This window comes from Physeter macrocephalus, chromosome 21 (assembly GCF_002837175.3).
Source record: "Physeter macrocephalus isolate SW-GA chromosome 21, ASM283717v5, whole genome shotgun sequence".
In the NCBI taxonomy this organism is placed as follows: Eukaryota; Metazoa; Chordata; class Mammalia; order Artiodactyla; family Physeteridae; genus Physeter; species Physeter macrocephalus.
Genome location: NC_041234.1, coordinates 77,049,252 through 77,073,000, shown reverse-complemented (window position 1 = coordinate 77,073,000; position 23,749 = coordinate 77,049,252). Strand labels below are relative to the sequence as shown.

At 40.6% G+C, this 23,749-nt stretch overlaps 2 protein-coding genes across 2 annotated transcripts in view; both read right to left on the bottom strand.

The window, feature by feature from the left end:
- The window catches only part of CENPI (centromere protein I), a 47,091-nt gene extending 39,486 nt beyond the window's left edge, over positions 1-7,605 (bottom strand). Inside the window, exons 1-5 of the mRNA XM_007110889.4 lie at positions 7,471-7,605; positions 5,775-6,010; positions 5,016-5,153; positions 1,059-1,177; positions 665-772 (exon numbers count right to left, since the gene is read on the bottom strand). Of these exons, the coding sequence (XP_007110951.2) occupies positions 665-772; positions 1,059-1,177; positions 5,016-5,153; positions 5,775-6,010; positions 7,471-7,562 (693 nt within the window). The 5' untranslated portion in view covers positions 7,563-7,605. The remainder of the gene's footprint in view (positions 1-664; positions 773-1,058; positions 1,178-5,015; positions 5,154-5,774; positions 6,011-7,470) is intronic.
- Positions 7,606-9,343: 1,738 nt separating this feature from the next.
- On the bottom strand, positions 9,344-20,842 carry TMEM35A (transmembrane protein 35A). The gene is made up of 2 exons (XM_007110888.2): positions 20,582-20,842; positions 9,344-11,158 (listed from the first exon to the last, which is right to left on the bottom strand). The coding sequence occupies exons 1-2, from the start codon at positions 20,699-20,701 to the stop codon at positions 10,745-10,747; spliced, it is 534 nt and encodes a 177-aa protein (XP_007110950.1). The 5' UTR covers positions 20,702-20,842; the 3' UTR covers positions 9,344-10,744.
- Between the last annotated feature and the right edge of the window lie 2,907 nt (positions 20,843-23,749).

Sequence of the window (23,749 nt, the reverse complement as noted above, 5' to 3'; positions counted from 1 at the left end):
GAGTTATTTGTAGTGAGGTGGATGGACCTAGAGTCTGTCATACAGAGTGAAGTAAGTCAGAAAGAGAAAAACAAATACTGTATGCTAACACATATATGTAGAATCTAAGGGGAAAAAAAGGTCATGAAGAACCTAGTGGTAAGACGGGAATAAAAACACAGACCTACTAGAGCATGGACTTGAGGATATGAGGAGGGGGAAGGGTAAGCTATGACAAAGTGAGAGAGTGGCTTGGACATATATACACTACCAAACGTAAAACAGATAACTAACACACCATTGTAAAGCAATTATACTCCAATAAAGATGTTAAAAAAAAAAGAAACTGTACAATAAGTGACCCAAAGGACCTTGTTGAAGTGGTTTAAAAGGGAAAAGATGGCAATCATTGCTCTAGATCAGCAAAGAGACGCCCATGTGAACTCAATTCTGTTACAATTATTTCCTTAAAAAAGATATAAAGCAAATACATTAAAAATTTTATTTGTTAATCTGAGACAGGTGTCAAGATGTTTGTTATGTTACTCTTTATACTTTTCTATGTGTTTCATATATTTTAAAATAAGTAAGGAAAGTTGTGTGGCACTTTGAAGCACATATGGTGCATCGATATACAAGCATGTACCATTTGATCGATGCATGATGCTGTCCAATTTTTACTTACCAGTGCATCATCTTGCAATGAAGCAAAAAAGAAGCCATAGAGCAAGTTAATTTGCTCCTTGTGATCAATGAAGTCAAACATTGCAACCAGCCAACGATAAAAAAGTACCTATTGAGAGACAAAATGCTTATGTTTAGAGAAATATAACTTGCAGAGGAGAGAGCCTAATTCCCCCCTCAGGGCTGTTTTAGAAGCCTCTAGCACAAAGAAGGATAACAGATTTTATCTCTCAGTAAAAATTTCTGTTTGAACAGACTCCTTGCATCAAGCTACATTGTTCCAAAACTACAGGCTTTGCACAAAAGGCCACTGCCATTACTCCATAAGTGGCTCTTCCTTGCCAGCCCTTAAGTGGTTCTGAAGGACTTATCATCAAAGTGTTTAAAAAGATTACCTTGGTGCTACCAGAACACTTGCCAACACAAAGCCAAGAGACCGCCTTAACCACAGAATCTTCTGATATTAGAGTTGCTGGAATCATACACTTGAATATCCGAGTGTTTACAGCACTCCCTGGAAAGACAAACTCTAAATCAAACTACATTTTAGGATCCTGACTGTTTCCTTACTATTATTAACCCTTAGTCCTAAAATTTCACTTCACATTGAAGGCAATAATATTCAATATCTCATCATTATTACAAAACACAGTTTGAAACAAAAATGTACCTTTAACTTTTAATATAAACTATAAAGCAAATTCTTTGGTTCTAATATTTTTATCTAACAAGGGAGGATGAGTATAGGATTTCTTGTTGGCATGATGAAAATGTTTGGAAATTAGATAGTGTTGATGGTTGCACAACTCTATGAATATGCTAAAAAATTTTAAAAACCCTGAATTGTATGCTTCAAAAGGGTGAATTTTATGGTACGTGAATTACACCTCAAAAAAAGTCTTTTACTCCTAGGAAAATTTCAAGGACTTTTTAAAATGGCATAATAGATGCTGATTTATTTAAAGCTACTCTAAGATATCTTGCATGAGCTGCTACATTTAAGAATGAATAGATATATTTCTAGTCTCCATCCCCCCCAAAAAAGTGGGAAGGATAGCAGAATGAAACAACTATACTATTAGCTGGTAGTAATACCATTCTATATTGGTCCAATCTTTCCATCATACTCTCTTGGCTTCTATGCTCTCCTCCCATCTGCTAATATAAGTGATTTTGCAAGTAGTTTTGTGTACACCCTATGTCAATTTCTGCTTATTAAGGCTTCAATAATTAAATATACATGTATATCATCAATTTCTTTTTGTATTTAAACATTGTTTTATTTGCATTATACAGTGGTGATCACAACCATTCACTGAAAAAAAAGTGTTCTCATGCAAGTAGAAGCCTCAACAATATCTTGGATACATGTGTCTTTAACCACTGTTTTACAGGTATTATAGCGTGGTAATCACATCCATTCAGTATAACACTGTTCTCAACTTCTCCAACAAGTAGCATTCTTACAAACATACAGGTCTTTAAAGGCTGTCTTACATGCATTATAGCATGGTGATCACATCCATTCACCAAGATAACACTGTTCTTAACTTCGCCTGCAAGTAGCATTCTCAGAAACATCTTATACATCTTTTCTTTTCCTACTAGTGTAGACCTCGTATTTTTTTTAATAAAAATTGTATATATTTAAGATGCACAACATGATGATATGATATAATCAGCCCTCCATATCCATAGTTCTGCATCTGTGGATTCAACCAACCACAGACAGAAAATATTCGGTTAAAAAAAATTCCAGAAAGTTCCAAAAAGCAAAACTTGAATTAGCCACATAAGACAACAATTTACATGGCATTTACATTGTATTTACAACTATTTACATAGTGTTTACATTGTATTAGGTATTATAAGTAATCTAGAGATGATTTAAAGTATACAGGAGGATGTGTGTAGGTTATATGCAAATATTACGCCATTTTATCAAGGGATTTGAGCATCCTAGGATTTTGGTATGTGCAGGGGGTCCTGGAACCAACACCCGGCAGATACTATATACCTATATATAATAAAATGACTACTACAGTCAAGCTAATTAACATTTTATCTCCTCACATAGTTACCATTCTTTGTGTGTGGTAAGAGCACATGAAATCTATTCTCTTGCAAATTTCCAGTATTCTATACAATATTACTAACTATAGTCATCATGTTGTACATCAGATCTCTAGATTTATATATCCTACATAACTTCAACAATATATCTCATCAATTCCTACCCCATCATTCTGTGAAGAAGAAAGGAAGCAGTGATGGCAGGTAATGAATCACAAGAATAAAAATCTCTGCTTTCCAGTCTCATGGTATCTTGTTTTTACTCCTCTCTTCTCCCCTACTCCCATCCCCCAACCCTTGTAAAGTTTACAACAGTCTGACCGCTAACACTTTACACGTGTACCAAATTCAAAGGGAGAATTCAATATAGACTCTATTCTTACTTCCCAGTGACTTTTCAATTACTAAAGAGTCCAAAGTCCCTTTGTACCTAATTATGACATTTCTAGCACACCTGCCCCTCAATATGTATTTCAACTTAGCAAAAGAGCTACATATAAAGATCTGGTAGTGATGGTGGATATCACAGAAATAACTAAAAGGAGAAAAGCAATTAATGAGGCTACATATAATGTCACCAAATTCCAGCTTAACAGAAAAACGAAATTAGACTAGAAAGCCAGAGATTATTTTTTAAATTGTTACATACAAGTTTCTAAGTCTGAGGCATGCATTTTGAAACATGCATGCATTTGCAACAAGACCTGGCAAACATCACGAAAACCTTCTAAACGTTAATTTCTGAGATATCAAAAAAGAAAAGAGAAATTCCAAAATAGAAAACATCTGTGCATTCTATACATGTTTTAAGGGGAGAAGGGATAGATAGAATTGTTCTCAATAGACACTAATTAGTTAAATATGAATTCCTAGAAATTTGTCAAAACCAATCTGAAACCACTTAGAAGAAGACCAATTTTATTAGGTCAAATTTAACTTTGTAGGAAAACAAAGAGAACTAATCAGGTAAAAATAGAGAACTAGGGACTTCCCTGGTTGCGCAGTGGTTAAGAACCCGCCTGCCAATGCAGGGGACACGGGTCTGAGCCCCGGTCCGGGAAGATCCCACATGCTGCGGAGCAATGAAGCCCATGCGCCACAACTACTGAGCCTGTGCTCTAGAGCCCATGAGCCACAACTACTGAGCCCGCATGCCACAACTACTGAAGCCCATGTGCCTAGAGCCTGTGCTCTGCAATGAGAATCCACTGCAATGAGAAGCCCGTGCGCCGCAACTAGAGAAAAGCCTGCACGCAGCAACAAAGACCCAACGTAGACAAAAATAAATATATAATTTTTTTAAAAAAATATAGAAAACGAAAATTCCTGGAAGTCATATACTGAATTCGGCTAGTAATGTGTTGTCTCTCTCTCTCGGACACACACACACACACACACACACACACACACACACAACTGCAAACATGATAGGGTATGCACAAAGGAACCCAATATGCAAGGGCTAGAAAATGGTATACAAAGTATCCAATTTTGATAGTTGTCTTAATTTTAAAAAAAAGGAGAAAACCCAGTAGCAGTGTGGTGCAGCATAAACACTAGAAGGGGAGTTAGGAGATCTGAGTTCCCCAGTTCTAGCTCTGAGATTAAGCAAGTCTCTTTAACCACTCTGGGCTTCAGTTTCCTCACCTTTAAAATGAGAATGTTCAAGGGCTAAAATACTCTCTAAGTCTAAATTTGGGTGAGGGTAGGTTTAAAGGTTCTTCTCAAGTAAAAAGAATAACGGACAGATATTATTTCTTTCTAAGAATCTCCGCCCACTGCCATTACAAATGAACTTAGAACAGAAAAGGAAGCATTGGCACAAAAGAAAAAGCATTTTGACTATTAAGGCCACAGACACTGGAATGGAGACAGTATCAACAGGGACTTGCCATAGATAAGTGAACCTAAAGGCAATAAAATAGACCAAGTGATCTCTTAATGTGCCTTCCAGAAACACTATTTAAATTATTATCTATCCTTCCTAAGAAAAATACTAAAAATGGCTCCCATGTATTTGGTGACAAGAATCCATTTTATTTTTAAAGATATGTGATAATTAGCCATTTTCAGCATATGCACATAGAAACTTTTAGTTCATAAGGTAGTCTGAACACAAGAAAGGCCCATTTTATTGATATAATCTTATCAGATTGGTTTTATGAAGAGAATAGGAAAAATATATAGTACTTTAACTGCAGCTGATTCCAATCAACAATCTAATTCAGTCTGAAAGGCAAAACAAATAGCAAACTGAAAAATTTATCCCCTTGACATACCAAATTTGCCACTCAGTGCCACATTTAATAGAATGTCGATTCCTTCTGGAGCTAACCCATTCTTCCATGCCACATTTTCCACAGCTTTCAAGTGTTTCTCCAAGGTTTTATCTTTACTCTGTGAAGTTTTAATGGGACCTGGAAGAGGAACAATATTAAATAGTGAGTATTTTAAAACTCTCTCACTCCTCAGCCTCAACAGTTACAATTAGGATTCTTCAAAGGAATAGCTTTACGTAAAAGATGTCTTCCTAAAAACCCTTCAAAGCCTTTAAAACCCTAGAATACTTCACAGCAAAGCAGGAAAACTGAATCCTGCCCTGGCTTCTCTGCTCTAAACTAACTAAAAGCACTGAACTTAGACTAAGCTGTTTCAAAAACTAGGCCAGTGGTTCCCAAACTTTGCTGCACATTGGAATCACCTAAGGAGCCGTTAAAAACTCCCAATGCCCAGCTTGTATCCCATACCAATAAAATCAGAAAGTCTAAGAGTAGATGCCAGGTACCAGTGGGTTTTAAAGATTCTTGGGAAATCCCAATGTGCAACAGTTTGGAAACCACTCTGCCAGGAACATGCTTTGTTGCTATATCCCTAGTACCTAGCATACTGATATGTAGTAAGTGCTCAATAAATGTCCATTAAATAAACAAAAATCACGAATGAGCAAAAATATGCTTTCTTTTAAAAATCCTTAAGAAAAAAAGTCTGAATATTTTTACAGGAATAGGACTTAACATAAGGAAAACAATCTGTCTTACCTTTCTCAAAGTATGTCAGTGCTATTTGCAGAGCACCTTCTGCTTGATCATCAGCATGTTCATAATCTTCCACTGGATTGTTTTGTCCATGTTTCGAGATGCTCTTTGAGTCACTTAGGTCCTCTTTTACTTTCCAGGCCGAGAGTCTAGTCTGATAGCTATTACTACCTTGTGAAGTCCTCTTTTGTGCCTGAGAGTTCTGAACTTTCCTTTGAAGTGACATTACTGCACGTGTTCTATACAGAAACAAGTGTCAAGTTACCATTAACCAGCCAAACTGTCCCTCCCTTTTAACTCCACAAAGACAGGGATCACACATGCCTGTATTCCCACATTTAGTACAGAGGACCTAGCATACAAGTACACAATAAAAAAAAAACTGACAGCAATCCAGGCAACAAAATCTATAGGTTAACTTTCTCAAAAAGCTCTTGACCTAAATAGGGACAGAAACAACTCTCCAAGGTAACATTCACTAGCTGGCCTTGTGAGGGGAAAAAAACAGTAAGAGTACAGGCAACATAACAAATTCTCGTAAAAGGGCTATATCACATAAGTGAGTCCAAAACTAATCCATCTCATGAACTCAATGTTACTTTCTCCACTCCTATTTTTCTCCACCCTGCCTTGATTTTGCTTTTAATCTTGAATGCTGCCTGCTTTGTCAGTGCTAAGTTAAAGACAAACTGGTGGCCAAACTAAGGATTCTCAGAACAGAAACATGCCCCGATAATTCACTTATTCAATAAATAATTACTGAGCATCATCTCCAATATATGCCACGCACAACTGTACTCACCAGGGATAAAATAACAGAACAGTCAAGGTCTGTGCTCTCATGAAACTTATGGGGGTGGAGTGAAGAGGAGTTGTGAGAGTCAATAAATAAGTAAATAACTAACAGTGAACGTAATATACAGTGATGTCATAGAAAAGAGGTGGGGGTGAGAAGCTACTTTGGAATAAGTGTTCAGAGAACACCTCTCTGATGTGACCTTTAAGCTGAGATTAGAATGCCAGGAGGAACCAACCATGTTAAGAGCTGGTGGAAGAGTAATTCATGGAGAGGAAAGAAGAAGACATGCTAAGACCTTAAAGCAAGAGCTCTGTGTGTTAAAGAAACAGCAACAACACCAGTAAGAGGCGAGGGTCGGTGGGGTAGTGGCATGAAAGAGGTACAGAGTAGTGGGAGACGAAGTCAAAAAGGCAGACAGGGACTGCTATATTGGGGCTTGTAAGCCAGAACAAGGAATTTGGTTTTTAAGTGTCATAGGCAACTATGGGGGAAGGCAAGACTGTTACACAGGCGAGTGATACCATCTGATTTATGTTTTAAGATAATTTTAGCTGCAGTGTGGAGAATAGAATGTTAGGGGTGCAGGAGTGGAAACAGACAATTAAAAGGGTCTAGCAAAAGTCCAGAAGAGATATGACTGCAATCTGAACCTGGCCTAAGGTGTAAATGTTAGGAGAGGTAGAAAATGATTGTATTCGTGAAATGTTTTGGAAGGAGACTGGGCAAGGCCGTAATAAAGGAATTGGATGTAGGGAAAAAGAAAGAGAGGAAGCCAGAATGACTTCTAAGTTTGGGGCTTCAGATACGAAAAACTAAGGGAATGGTCGTAATGACACTCAACCCCACCTCCCTAGAACAGATGAGACTGGAGCAGAAGAGCAATATGTATGTCTAACCCACCGAGAGGTTCCAGGTTCCGAGTTGTTTCCTCGGGTCCTACGAAAGAAGGGCGGGCGAGCAGCTTCTGGCCCTTTCCGGTGGAACCGTCCCATCGCTCCCCAAGGACCCCCTTTCACAGCCTGCCCCAGCAGGGAGCGAACTTGGCCACGACAACTGACCCACTGGGCAGATTCCCGGTCTGGGGGAAAACCCGACACCTTGTAAGACAGTCTTGCTCAGAAGTCAGGAGATTGACTCCCTTCGGCCTCGGGGCTCCCACCTTGCCCGGTGTTTAAAAGTACCTCACCTAAAATACTCCTCAGTCCCAAAGTCTCTTGGCGTCCAGACGTCACCTCCCGGATTCAAATGAGCGGGCTCCGCCCCGCGCATGCGCTTCCGCGGCGCCGCAGGGGGCTTCAGGGCGGAGCCGCGCGCTCTGCTGAAGCCTGATTGGTTGGGTCACAGCTAAATGGCGCGAGGCGGCGCGCGCGCCCACGCTGACGCAAAAGCAATTCCGCAGAGCCGCCGGCCACACCCGCCAGGCCCGGGGACGCCCGGCTGGCGGGCAGGTGCTGCTGAAATCAGCCAATTGGCTGATGTTCCCACTGTTCTAATATTGTTCCCATTCGTCACTGTGCCTAAAACGGAACAATTAGTGTCTCGGTTCTTGAGTTTAACAAGACCAATTACAGTGATCCATTTGCTCAGATTGACCCCAAATGTCGGGACTTTGAATCTGTAGGAAAATATGAAACTGCAAACTTCTCAATAAAGGCTGCTTCTCCTATGTTGGGCAAGAGAATTATGTTAAAGGCTCTGACACCTCTGAAGCTGTCGCTAGGAGGTGGGAGGAAAGGACCGCGGCTGAATTTGCCCTCCTTTTACCGAGGATGGGCACGCATACCTTCTAGAGTATGCTGGAAACGTACGTCCTGAGCCAGATGTGGCAGCTTGTAGGTAGCCGGCCAGTCAACAAGTAAAGATTCCTAACTTTGAGGAATCGATGGACCTTAAAGAAACTGGCTAAAACAGCAGCAAGGGCTTAGTCTGAGACCTGAACTTAGTCCCTAGTTTAGTCTCTTACGAGAGTAGGAACTGGAGAGGAAAGATAAAAATTTAATGATTCTCACTGATTTTTTTGAGGCCAAAATATACCCATAAACTATAGGCAAAAGTGTGGGAGGAAACTTTGCAATCTTGGGGAGAGATGAAGAATCAGACTAAGTTGATCTATTTGGGAAAGACTACAGCAAAAAATGATTATTTACCACATCTTACATTGTTTTCAAAGTACTTTGAAGAAATCATATTTAATCATGCATGAGAACTGAGTGTTCAGTATTTTCTGTGATAGCTGATCTTCCTTATCTAGTAAAACTGAAAATTTCTCGAGTCATTTTTTCATAATCATTTCATACTCAAATGTAAATTGGAAAGAATTTTAAGCCTTCAATCCCCTTATTTTTGTAAATGAAATTGGGGCCCTGAGTGGTAAAATAACTTGCCTAATGTGACAAGTCTGGGGCACTGGAATTTGTGCCAGTTTGTGGATGCATATATAGTGAGAGACACTGGTTCATCTTTATTTAATATACCTGCAATTATTTCTGAAATCATTTTTCTACCTTCCCTTGGCATCACCTAATAAAGCAGAACTCCCCAAACCTGGGAACTGTATTGAGATCTAATTTTGTGGCTTTCTGTCTTATGTGCTGACATCACAGAAGTGTGAGGAAACTTAAATGAGATTGGAAAGTTAGTAACCACATTAGTATATTAAGTTATTGTACTCCCCCTTCTCTTTATTCTCCTCCCTCATCCACTCAAAAATAAGACAACCTGAATCCCATGACATGACCCTTTCTCTCCAGATTTTCATTATTTGTCCAGACCATTTCCTCCAAACTTCAAAAATTTTTATTTTGAAAGAATGAGAGAAATAAGACAGAGAGGTATCAATCAACAAGAACAATGATATCGAAGAAAATACAATAATTTGTACTCCCCACACACACAACACTCCCACCCCTTTCCCCATCCCTGGCACAATAATATTAAAACCATCAAAGCACATCTAACAAGGAGAAGCAGCAGTACGTAATGAAGAAAGCAAATTTTCATACTGCTCAATCCAACTAACCTATATCAAATGTCCTTCCCCCAGCTAAACTCCACTCACTGGAATGATAAAGAGGTGTAGAGGAGACAGCTGTGGGGGTAACTTGGATCTCTGCTTACACTAGCAAAGCTCAGTGAAAATTCAATAGGAATAGTGAATCTGTTTGGCAGCAAAACACTGGATACGGCTCCTCTGTCAAATATCAGATGATTTAAGAGAACAGCTAGTTTGAGATTCACAGACTTCTAACGGGACTAATCCTCGCTCCCTCAACTGCAACAGTGGAGCAGCTGCCAAATCCTGGTTAGCTGCTGAGAACAGTGGAAGTGAGGCAGCTTTTGGCTTAAGAAAATCCAAAAAAGATGTCCGATATAAAGTTTACTATTTCAGTTTCCAAGTGTGAGTAAAGGAGCTTAGTAGGTTGGGCTCCGACAAAGGCAAGGTGAAACTTCCAATTTTATCACTTGAAGAATTAGATTATCTATTGACTGCACATTTCCCTTATTTTAATTAAACTCAGTATGGAGTATTTACAATTTAAGCAACTGTTAAAGTAGAAGTTAATTCATTTTACATGTAACTCAGTGTCTCAAATTGAAGGAAATTTTTCCTAAAGTGGTAGGTTTAAGTTTTCAGCTTAATCTAGTGAGGGATTCCCCCATCCCATGGGAATACATAGTTTGTTTTATACCAAGAAGTAAGTAGGACTCTCTTTATAGGAGATTTATTTTATTCTGCCTTCACTAGAATCAGTCTATAAAGGGAAGGATACCTATGCAGGATTAGTTCAAGATCAGAGCCTTCTTCGCAGGTGTGTGCAAACACGCAAACACACACACACACAGTTAAGTAACATTTTCCCACACTTAATCTCACAGTCACATGCTTGCTGGAGTCCATCTCACAAATACACTTCAATAGTTAGCCATATACATGTACATGCAGCAAGATGTGAGAGTTGCCCCAGAGTGATTAAAGGTGGTGCACATACATCTATGTGGGGAGGTCATTTTAGGGTATAGGTGTACACAAGCCAATAGGGCCATTAATTTGCAGGTTATATTTGTCCCTTTTCCCCCAAGATAAATAAATTAAATGAAAAACACACACTGACATCTTCCTGGGTGTCATGGAGGCAACTGCCTGGAAGGTCCACTTTTTTCCACTTCCGCTTTCCTACGACAATTTCATTTTGCCCTGAGGGGCCTTCTCATATAAGGACGGCTGTTCCTCGGTATTTCCCGCATTGCCGGTACTCCCCGCATTCCCTGGCAGTGAGGATTTCTTCTCAGAGGACCGGTCTTCGGGCTTTCGGGCAATCAGTAGGCGGCAGGTGAGCAGGATGCCGAACACCAGGGCATGGGCGTAGCGTTTGAGAGGATCACCGACTAGCTGGTGGAAGAAGAGCACAGCCAACACCAGCAAAAGTAGGAAGAAGTTGGCCACATCTTTGGGACGCCCAGGCACAAGGGTCATGACAATGCCACAGGCCACCTCAAGAGCACCAATGCTTTTGCGGAGGAGAATGGAATTGATCCCCATTTTCTTCAGCAGAGGGAGGGCTCGGACATAGCTCTTGTAAGCACGTTTCTAGAGTGGAATACCATAAGGAAATCGCTGCATTAACCATGATTTTAACATTAGAATGAAGATAACACAAGCAAGGTCCTTCTTCCCCACCATTCCCTTTCCACACCAGCCAAGGGTGTTATATTCTTTTTTTACTGTGCCCCCTAAATAAAAGCCTTGTAATTAAGGAAAAAAGCAAGCAATCTGCTGAGATCCCGGTGATTTAAACCTTAGTAACAGCACCAAAGGTAAGAGAATTTGGCTTTATAGTTTAAAAAAAATTTTGGGGTGGGGGGGCCATGCCTTGTGGGTGGGATGTGAGATCTTAGTTCCCCGATCAGGGATCAAACCCATGCCCCCTGCAGTGGAAGCACCTTTTATTAAAAAAATTTTTTTCTGATCATAAATCATAAACAACATTAAGAATTTAAAAGAAAATTCAGTGGGCCCATAAAAACTGGTACTGATTAGCCATATCCACATTTTCTAGTGCCTACCTTGTCCAAACCCAGATGCATATGAATACCAACAAAAATGAGACTAGGCGGTAAAGCCTCACTAATTTGGACTTCCCTAATTTGGAATCTGTGTTAATTCAAAAAAGAGCTGAGTTGGAGTTTACATTTGTGGAATCTGTAAAAATAAAAAAGTGTGTGCTAAGCAAAGAGAAAAATTTAAATGTATGCAAATGTTAGCCCCTTATATATCTTTAAAATATGGTAAGACAAAAATCGTTCTTATGGTCATTGAGATAAATCCCTAGGATTTTACAAGACATAACTTTGATTAGCCTGGTTCAAGTTCATTAATTTTAATTCAATAAACATTTACTGAATACCTATTATGGATTATGTGATGGAGATACAGAGATGAATATGATAGGGTCAAGAAGCTCTCAGTGTAATGGGGGGAAACAGATGCATAAACAACATTATAAAGCATCATGGTTAGTGGTATATAATAGAGTACTGTATAAGGTCTAATTGTAGCCCAAAGGCAGATATCATGGAACAGAGAAGGGAGGCACTGGATATAATACAAAGTAATAGAATTATACTGACCTTAGAGTAACAGATAATCATTTTTTTAACTATTCAGATTGACCCAATCCTCATTTTGTAGTAAATTGATGAGATTTTATCAAGTGTCTTTCTGGTTTTGCCCACTACTTTGTTTTCATGAAGAATCCATTAATTCATTCAATATTTATTAAGTGCCTCCTGTGCTAGGCATTGTACTCGGTACTCCAGATACAGACATCAATCATTCAAAAGCCCTGCCTTCCTGAAGTTTGAGTTTACGAGAAGAAAAGTTATGGAAGTACATAAGTGCAATAAAGTGTTATGGGTGCTGAAATAAACTATGTAGTAGGTATAGTGGAGGCACACCAGAGTGGTCAATCTCCCTAGATGGGGACTGAGAAAAGCTAGAGTGGAATCTTAAAAGAAGAGCAGATGTTTGCGAGATCAATAAGGGAAGGGCATCGAGGGCAGAGGAAGCTGGATGAGCAAAGGCCCTGAAGCCCAAAATAGACTGGCGTGTTTCGAACACTGCCCCAGCTCAGCATAGGTTGGGGGAGGAAGGGGGAAAGGTTGAGACATGAGACAGAGAAGACAGATATGAATCAGATCATGGAGTGTTACGTTGTGGAGCTGGACTTTATCCTCTAAGCCAGGGGAACAACATAATTTGCTTTTAAGGAAGGTCCCTCTGGAAGTAGCATGGAGGATGGATTGGAAGGGGTATGCCTGGAAGCGAGGAGATCAGGTGAGAGAACTGGACTAGAGTAATGACAGTAAGGATAGAGGGAAGGGGAGAGACTCAAGGATACTTTGAATGCACAATCAACAGGAATTGATGTCTCATTGGATGTGGACACTGAGGGAAACGGAGAAGTCAAGAATGCATCCAGAAGAAGAGGGGGATGGGGCAGGAAGGAATGAGGAACTCAATTTGGAGTTTTTTAGTTGAAGTATCTCTAAGACACCTAAGTGGAGATGTCTGGTAGGCAGCTCCATAATAGAGGTCTGGGGTAAAGATACAGAATTGACAGTTATCAGTATGCCAGGTAGAATGTAGACAGTGGGAAAATGTGTGACAGACATTTAAAAAATGGGAGGAGGAAGAGAATCCACAAAATAGACAGAAGCAAATGTGGTCAGAAAAGTAGGAGGAAAACCAGGAGAAATGGGGTCATAGGAGCCAAAAATTTTAAGAAGAGAATAGTCAAAAGCACCAGATGCAAGACAAGTATTACAAGAATCAGGCAGAAAGCCAACTTGACCTGTCAGGAGCATCTGGTGCTTAGAATAGTGTTCACACACTCTAGTTTGGAACAAATGTTAAATCATTTCTCTAATGAATGCACCTTTATTTCATGGATTAATTATCATGAGTAGCACAAGATAGTCCTTTATGAGTACTGTTTCAAGACCAGTGGTTTAGTAAAAAGAAGAATGGATTTGGATTCAAACAGGCTTGGCTTCAAATCCCATCTCTGTCATTTTCTAGTTGGTGTCCCTGGGCAAATTATTTGCCCTCTCTGAGCCTCATTTCCCTGAGCAGGGCTGGGACTAAGATGAAGCAAGCCTATGTCCCCTGAGTGCAAAATTTAAGAAGGCACCAAAACACTCATTGATTAAGGTAAATAATATTCACAACAAATAAAATATCACAACTTTAAATAGAGGCAGGATCTGATTCTGCACTTGCACAACACTGCCTCACACCTCTGCCTAATCCTAGCCCTGTCAGATCCTGTCTTTATTTACCTTTATTCACCTCTAGTCCCTAACCTGTTCCTGAGCATATAGTGAAACACAAAGTATCAGTAGTTCTTCCTCCCTCTTCCCATTTTAGGTTAAATCAGGGATTTTCAGAGAGAAATTAGGAGAGAGGTTGACCAGTAGGCAGAGTAAAACCCTGCGCTGAACTGAGCTAGACCCATGTGGAGCACAGCTGAGCCGAGGATTAGGGCATCTGGTAGTTTCCTCTCACTATTAACCTAGATGCCACCTGCCCACTCTCTCTCCCTCAACACTCTGGTGATGGTAGCAGGGGGACATAAGGGAAAGAAATCTAGAAGCAAGAGTTTTCCTTAACACTTTTAAGCTAGGACCTTTTTAAATTAGCAACACAAAGCTCCCCAAGAGGCAGTTCCTAAATCCTAAGTGTAACCTTCTGGCATAATGAACACGGGAAGCAGGATGAGCTTCTTACAGTCAGTGCAGAGCCAAGATTTACAGATGCTGACAGAATGGCTTCTGGAAACATTCCTTTTTTGCCTAGGGCTAACCACCCATCATTTAGGAATAGATTTTTATCTATACTATAGTGAAATCTGTAGGCCAAATTCCAGGTCTTTAAATCAAGTTCCTATGACTTCAGTGATCATTGTTCTCTCCATTTGCTCTAACTCCATATTATTTTTCAGTTGTTTATCTAACCTCTTAAACTGCAGCTGTAGATATTTTTATGCAGCAGTTGCCTCTTTCTTTCCTTCTTTTCTCAAGAGGAAACTGCATGTGGATAAGCCATTTCATCAAATCTTTAGTTCAAAGCTGAGTAGGTACAGATAGCATCTATTCTCCATGACTCCAGACAGGGAATGTTTAACTTGTTAGAGATGGGACTAAGCTTGGATAAGGTTTTGACAGTCTAGGAAGCCCTTTATTCTTTCTCCTGTGGAGTAGGATAGAGACATCCAAAGTATCCTACTATTGCCAGCAGCAACAATACTTGGTCTGGGCCACCTCAATTCCAACAATAGAAGGGTCATGTGTCTTAAGTCTGTAGTAATTAGATCTCTAATGACTTTAATTGTTCTGACAGTTAGAATAAAGGGAGTTGACTGAGTCACTCTCCCAAAAGGCTCTGGAAGTTCACTTTGTTATGTCTGTTTCTTTTTCATTGCCATGACCCAGACCCTGAAATCATAGTTTCCTTATAGGGGAAGGAAGCAGGAGCCAGAAGGGTTTAGTCAAATGTTTCAAATCCCTTTAATCAAAGGTAGTCATCTAGCAATATCCTTGGGCTAAGATAAGCTAAATTCCAATTTTAGTTTTGCCCCTAAATTGCTTGCAGAAAATTACTAAGTATTTTATTACCTCAGTTTCCCCTTTTGTAAATTAAATGAGCATTTTGGAGATTTGGTCAAAGAATCATAACGTCATAGCATCAACCAAGGGCCACACACACATATTTTATCTTTAATGAACCACACAATTAGAAATCGATATGTTTGCAAGCCACAGTAATTATTTTAATGATAATAGCAATGATTCAAGCAGGTCCATTTTTATAGTATGAGACGATGTGATTCAGACATGAGTCAAAAGCATATGGAGCCTTTCTTTAGTTATACCTTTTTTCTTTTTATCATTTATTCTTCACAACACCCCAGGGGCCATGATCTCATATTAATTACATTAAACTTGAGCAGCTCACAATTGGCTTACTTTAGTTCACTTATGCTAGTTAGGTAAAAGAAAAAAATTTTGGCTAACATACTGTATAATTCCATTTATATAAAGTTCAAAAACAGGTGAAACTAACTTATATTATTGGAGTTGGGATTTACCCTTGGGGAGGTAGTAATCGGAAGGGGCCAGGAGGGAGGTTTCTAGGATGCTGGTCATGTTCTGCTTCTTGATACGGGTGCTGGTTACACAGGGGCATTCTGAAAATTCCTCAAGCTGTATACACTTAGGTGCACATTTCAGTATGTATGTTATACTTCAATACAATTTACAGGGAAAAAAACTATATGAAAGCAAAAGAGGGCACTGACAAAAATATATTTTGACTAAAAATCTCAGCCTGGTTGATATCTTAGATCATAAAGGCTACATAAGTGCTGCAAAATTTACTGTTTCAAGTATGATTTTCCTGAATCTCTGTAGGAAAAATAGCCATATGTGAATCATAGATCATTTCTTAAATGCAATAATAAACTATCACATGTTTAACTGCCAAATATCCATGTGAATGAAAAACACCTTTTAAGCAGTTCTACCTTCCACTGTCATATAATGCCCACCTAAAAAGGAAGCTGGCAAACCTGGTCCTACTAACCAAGGTGGATCCCTCCCAGATTGCATCTAAGGGGAGAAGGGTCTGACTTCCACTGTCAGTCAAAAGTCGCTCCGAAACAAGCACAGCTGTTGGCCATTGAGAGGCTATAAGCTCCCTAGCATAAATTTCAATGTAGTTTAGCTTAGGATGGCTAGCTGTGTGAACTAAGCAACGTCATTTCACATCTCAGGGTTAGTTGCCTCTCTGAGGGAATAAATATACTGTACCACCTCAGAGAACAGCCTAAGCATCAGTAAATTACTATCTTATTATTATTATCTTAGTATTATTACCTTATCATTCCAAATATTATGTAGTTGGAAAGCAATTAATAGTGTGATTGGAAGTATAAAAGATCACCTATGGGCATTAAATAAACTGCCCAAACCTATCTGGAGTATTTTCCTAGGGCTACACAAACCCTGGGGAAATATGGAGGGCATTTAACTATAAATAAGCAAATCATCCAAATCAACAACAAACGTTCCCTATAAGGGGTTGCAAAGAAGTGGCAGAGACCTGCCCTGTCAGAGACTTGCCCTCTCTTCCTCAGGGTCAAAATCCTTTGGCTTCAACGTGACAGGATTTGTGGTGTTTTCTTACTATTCCATTTGTGGCCCTTTGTGCTTAAAGGAGAGAACCACTGTTACAAAGAGCTGAATACCAAATTTAGAGCAAGTCAACCATTCATATGTTAAACTGCTTAGCAGCATTTGTAAGTGCTGTCTCACAATTTCAAGTGAATTAATGAAGGCATTTAGTCAGGGGAGTGGTCAGTCGTGTTGAATTCACGTGGGATTTAGAGTACTCTATAATGACACTTGCTAAATTGGGAGGAGGTATGGAGTGACACATACCAAACAGGCTATTCAAGAGAGGCATCTGGAAATTCTGCATGGGATCCACTGTGTATTACCCAGCAGCAAGTGTGGAGTTTTCTATATTAGCTGACTGCATAGAGGTCTGTTCACCATGGCATAAGGAAATAGCATCTTGCTCTTTTACATGCCTGATTTCAATCCCTTAAACTGGCCATTCAAATTAGTCAGGAAACCATTGCATAAAATAGAATCAATTAGCATCACCTCAACCCAGAGCATTTCTTGAACACCTAACATATTCATACACTGTACTTGATGCTTCCATATGTAATCTCAGTTAATATTTACAACAACTTCCTGTGGTAGGTTGTTATCCTCATTTTACAGATGAAGAAACTGAGACAGACACTAAGAGTGTCAGGTCTTGAACCCAAACCTACATGACTCAAAGTCTGTACTCTTTCCACTAGCCTTTCCTGGCTTCCCCAGTAGAGACAGGAAAGAAGTTCATAGTCATTTGTCTGTCTGGTTTTTAGCAGTGATTTTCCATGGAGGGGATAACACCTAAGCGTAACACTAATGGCTTTAAAACAAGAAAAAATAGTTGACAGAAAAGCAAAAAAAAAAAAAACCTCTAAATTTGAAAAATTGGTTTCAAAGTAAAATGAAACCCCAAAATATGGGATTGGGGCAGTTAAACTGGTACCAAAAAAGGAGAAAAAATGTGCCAGATGTTTTCAAGAATCGGTTGTAAGTTCTGACATCCAAAAAAGCAGTTGTAACCATTAATGACTCCTCTACTGGGAATATTGAGTCACAGACTTGGTTTCTAATCTCTGCTCCAACAGCAGCTTACCCTAGGATCTTGGATAAGTCATTAAACTTGCTCTGTTTCAGTTTATCCATCAGTAAAATAAGCATAACTTTAAAAAATGAATCTACCTCACAGAGATGTTTTAAAGAATAAACAACAAGAGCAACAACAACACCTTGAGATTTTATACAAAAAGCCACTGCAGTCAATACATGACTAACTCCATCAATGCAGAGGAATCACTCCTAAATGCAAAACAGAAAATCCCAGATAATCATCCCAGCTGATCTCTGGTTGGGCAAGAAATGGCTTCTGAACTGCATCATCAAGAACCAACCAGAGAAATCTGAAGGGTGGTGACAAGCCAAGACAATGCTACAATGACTCATTCATTCACCCAGCCACTCAACAAATATAAACTGAGCAACTTCTTTGTACTAGAACTGAATTGTCCCCACTCCCTATGGATTCAACGATAAAGCTGGGCCGGCCCAGGCACTATGCAGTGGGCCCTATGCCAGAAAGCCATCTCTAGCCTGGGGCCCAATACTCAACGCAGGAGGGGACCGTGGAAAACGGCGGTCTGAAAATCCTCCTCAAGCTTCATGCTACTGTGAAGTTTACCTCCCAGCTAGATATAGTTCTTCCATTGCCTCCAGATGCCCCTGAGCACAGAAGCACGGAATTGTGCGTACATACACACACACACAATGGTTCTGTACTGCTGTATTAGATTATACCTATTTAAATATGTTCCTTTGTATGATATGGAATCTTCATATATTTCTTCTGCCTTTCATTAAACTGTAATAGACAGCTCCACGCCCTAGGAAGAAACCTACTGCAAACCCATTTGTGGTTGGTCCTCCTCATGAGCTCCTGCCAAGCTGCTAGGAAGCTTCCCGGTGACTCCATCTTAGTTGGATTGCCTTCAAAACCTAACACTGTTCTTAGGGTGCAGCTTGGGCGGCCTCTAAAGCAGCTGAGCAGGATATAGGAGACAGGGAGTATACTGAAGAAGGGTACTATGTCCCTAAGGCAAGGGAAAGCTTAAATATACCCAAGGCACACACACACAAACATATAAATGTATGCATATATGAAAAGGAAAGAAAAGCAAGAGCATATGCATTTATTTATAATCTAACGCCAAACCACTGCTGCCAAGACAAAAATATAGTGGTAATTCCCCTCCACCCTTTCCCTCTGCCTTTGGTGGCTTCTGCTACCCCACTTCCCCTCCCCTCCCCAATGCAGGCTTCCTTGGATACTCATTTTGACCTGATTTCAATTCCATCTGGTCAAATGTTCTGGGAGGAGGGAAAGGGGGAAGGAGAAACACATTAGCATTTGCAACTGGGGCTAGACCTTGGCCCCTGAGTCCCAGCCACCCTCCCCGACCCCACGGTGATCCTGTGGTGAGAGAGACATGGGAAACACCAGCTCAAACCCTGAGACAGAAGCCAGAGCTGCCTGCAAACATTTCTGAGCGTCTACAATTTGCCAGACTCCATCCACTTGCAGCTCACGTTGAGGGGCTCTGGAAGGCTCCGCAGTGAGCTCCAGGAGAGCTATTTACTCCTGTCAACTGTCAACGTGTGGGGCTATTCCTCCTTGCCTTAGCCCTAATGGGGAATCCCTCTTGCCTTTCATCTCTCTCCCTCCTGTTCCTCCCCTAAGCTCTTTTCCTTCTTGACCTTGAGAACCCATTAATGGGCTCCCTCCCATTACTGGCAGCCTGGCAAAAGCGGTGAGAAGCAGGTTCTCTTCAGCTGGGGCGAGGAAATGAAGATGCAAAGTGACAGGGGGAGAAGCGAGAGCGGAAGTGCTGGAAACATCCCCTGCCATCACCTCGTACTCCACAGCATAGGAACAAGTCCTCTTCACACCCAACTGTGGAGAGCAGCCCAGCCCCCAGGTTGCAGAGGAGATGTTTTGGCCATTCACCTTCTGATGATTCTAACTCTGCAGAGGGGAAAACCTGCAGAGGGCCTGGCCCTGGTCATCCACAGGAGACAAGGTGGGGATTAAGGACTATTTTGCAGGAGAGGAAAAGCAGACTTTGCAGATTAGCCCATATACAAGACAAAATAAAACATCCAGCTCTCCCTTGAGAGAAGGGGAAGAAGCAGGCTCTCGGTGACCTTTATTTGGGCCAAGTCGGCTTTGTCTCGAGGATATAGACACACGCCCAGGCGGCTAGGGGAACACCATCGGCTCTCCGCCAGGGATGAGGAATACCTTCCCCGCCCCTAAAAATTGCTTGTTTCAGTAGCCCATTCGCCCTCAGCTCTTTCCTCCTTGCCTTTTGTTCTTCCCCAAGATAAATAAACTCTCCAGCTTGCTAAACTCTTAGCTCCAAGGGAAGGAATCAGACTTGCAGACTGGCTGCTGGGACTTTGGGTGTGCTGGAAGGAGGGAAGGGCTCCTGCCAATGACAGGTATTACGCAGGTCTCAGCCCTCCGGTTTACTTGGGGGTGGGGGTACTCACTGGGCAACCCCTCCCCCAACTGGCATTCAGTGGCTCCAAAACAGTTGCTCCCGGCATAGCCCGCAAATGAAATCGCTCTCGTCCAGCTGCCCCTTCCCAGCTGCAAAGTTGTTGGGGAGAAGGGAGGGTCCGGGGTGGGGGTAGGGGTGAAAGGGCTGGGACTGTGGACCGGGAAGGAAAGAAGGGGAGAGGTACTCGCCATCCCTTGGGGGTGCGCTCCTCATCACCCGTTTGCTTCACTTACCATCTCACTGTAGGCATCCTTGCTGAGCCTGGGGGTCAACTTGATAGTCCCCATGAAAACAAAGAAGAGTCCCAGGGCCACTGAGAGTGCCACGACGGTTACGGTTCTAGGGGATGCCATGGGGTCACCAAGGCAGGTCCCGACTAATACTGCTGCTTTGCGCACCCTGTCTGTCTAAGGCGCAGGCACTTAGCACAGAGAGAGCTAGAGGGATGCTGCGGAGGCAGCAGGCAGCTAGAATGACAAAGGGAGAGGAGAGAGCTCGAGGGAAAAATTGAGAGACCGAGATTCAACCGCTCTCACTACAACAATCGCTGGGTCCTAATGCCCTACGCTTGCTTCGCACTGGCCAAAAGCACAGTCTTGATATTAAAGGAAGTCCTAAACTGAGGTGGAAACTTCAAGTCTTAAATGGGGAAAAAGGTAGGTTATGCTTCGAGTTCAGTCCCTGGGCTGCCTCTGCAATGAGGAATTAAGGAAGACCGTTCTATCACTTCGCACCAGGAGTGCTTTTTATCTGTATAGACCTTTAATTATTCACTCCCCATTTCCAACCTCTCCCCTTCTCTCCCCTTTTCCTTTCCCTCAGTCAAAACATTAGTCCTCAGAGTTGGTGGTTTCTGCAGTTGGTAACACTCGAGGATAAATCTGCAAAGTTGTCCAGCTTGATTGCTGCCAAAGAAGGCTTTATCTTCCTCTTCCTCCAAAACCTTTCATGGCTCCCATTGCCCAGTGGTTAACTCCAGAATTTTAAATTTGGCATTTAAGGACCTCCACATTTTGACCTCTGCCTCTCTTTGGAGGTTTATCTTCCAGTAATTCCCACTGCCACCCCTCATCTCCTATCCACTCATGGTCCCATCCAACCTGAGATTTCCTACCTCCCCTACATTCCCTTTCCCTGCTCTATCACTCTTCATTAGCGTTCAGCCTTTTCTTCAATGTCACCTCCTTTGCCTTCCCTGATCCACTGCCAGCTGGATATGATTTCTCCATCCTCTGATTTCCTGTGATAGTAACCAATATTTATTGACCATTTATTAAGTGCTAGACACTGCCCTTGACTTGTATTAACTAATTTCGTCTTAACAGCAACACTGTGAGCTAATATGAGTTCCTATCTTATGGATGGGACACTGAGGCACAGGGACGTTAAGTAACTTGCCCAAGAGTATATGCTAGTAAGTGGAGAGACAGAATTCAAACCTGGGCAGTCATTTCCAGAGCCCAGGTTCTTACCCATTGCTCTACTGCCTCTCTGTATAATATTTTGCATCGTAAATATGGCACTTACCTGATACTGTTGAACACTGTAATTACACAGTGCTCACAATTACACAGTGTGCGCGTGCACACGCGCGCGCACACACACAGACACACACACACCTTTTTGAGAGGCAGTGTTCATTAAGAGAGAGAGAACAGTCTGGCATCAGACCCTGAAGGTCCAGGGTTTCAATCCCAGCTCTACCACTAACTCTGTGAACTTGGATAAGTCATTTATCTGAGCCTCCATTTCCACATTTATAAAATGTGAATGAAAATTCTGCCTCAAAGGTTTGTTGTAAGAATTCCATGTTAGTAAATTGCCTAGCACAGTGTCTAACATAATGATACCTCAGTGGATGCAGTTCTCTTTTTGCTTCTTCTGCCTTCCTAATCCACTCCACAACTAGTTTAGATTATAAGCATTTAAAAGGGAGGAACAACTTCTGTATATCCCCTACAGTACCTAGAACAACCCCTGTTGTGCACCAGATCCTAATATATCTTGATTGGGAAAAATTTGATGAATTAAATGCAAATATCCTGGGGAGTGGTAACACTTTAAGATTTAGCAATCATTTCTATCTTATAGTGGAAGCATTTCAGACTCTTTTCTTATTATGATTCGACCTATAAATTAGTGAGTGACTACAATGTGCATACAAGTGAATTAGGCACTGTAGGAATACACAGATAAATGAGGCATAGACCCTGCTCCCAATGGGCTTGTTGCATAGTAGAGAGTAGGATTTGTTAGAGGAGAAAATTTCTTCATACACAAAAGAAAGACTGGAAAGAATAAACCAAAATGAAATGTTTGTCTTTATAATTTGTTTTCCAAATGTCCTACATTGAATATGGCAGTAAAATGAGTACTTAGGGAAGCACATTCACATACTTAAGCAAATGATCAAAATATATATATGCTATTTTCCTTTCAAATTACATGATAATGGGAATAACACTATTAATTATAAAAATGTATAAAATACTGAATAATAAATATTACAAAGAAAAGATAACTCATGATCCCAGTGTGCAGAGATAAACATTCTTAATATTTTGATGGGTCAATATTTTAATTGACCTTTTTCTTAAATACCTATGTACAAAATATATATAAATTATTTTTCAAAATTTAATCCTACTATAGAGTCAGTTTTATGCCCTGCTTTTTTTTCAGTTGTTAGCAATTTTTCTGTATCATTAGACTGTCTTCAAAAACACAATCTTTTAAAAATGATTGTATAATGCTCCGGCATCATTTATAATATACTATAATTCATTTAACTATTCTCCTATTGCTAGATATTGATGTTGTTTCCATGGTTTTTCCTTCTGCATATCCTTGTATATCAGTCTTTTCTGAATTCCTGAATTTTTCCTTAAGATAAATTCCTAGAAGGTGAATAGGTCAAAATTATGAATTTTTCATATATACATATGCATATGTATACAGATTTAATAACAGCTAACATTTACTCATCACTTAGAGGATGCCAGATACTATGATAAGTGACTTGCATGTATTATGAGATTAGTACTATTAATTCTCTCCATTTCATGAATGAGGAAACTGAGCCAGCAGGGAAGCAGCTCCCCAGGTCCAGAGCAGGGCTGCCGCCTGTTGGGGTACTCAACTTAAACCTGTGTTGTTCCTCAGTTTGTTGCTGCTGCTCCTTTAATTCATTTAGGAGATATGAATATTTAAAAGACTCGATACGTATTACTAAAGAGCTTTCCAGGAAAAAAATTTACCCTCTGATCAGCAGCATAGAAATATATATGCATCACCACATCAGATCTGCACTGAGAGTATCAGTGCGTTTTTCATCTTCACTAATTTCATTATTTAGAATTTTGTATTTTGTGCATTATTTGTGTGTTAGAACATTTTTTCAT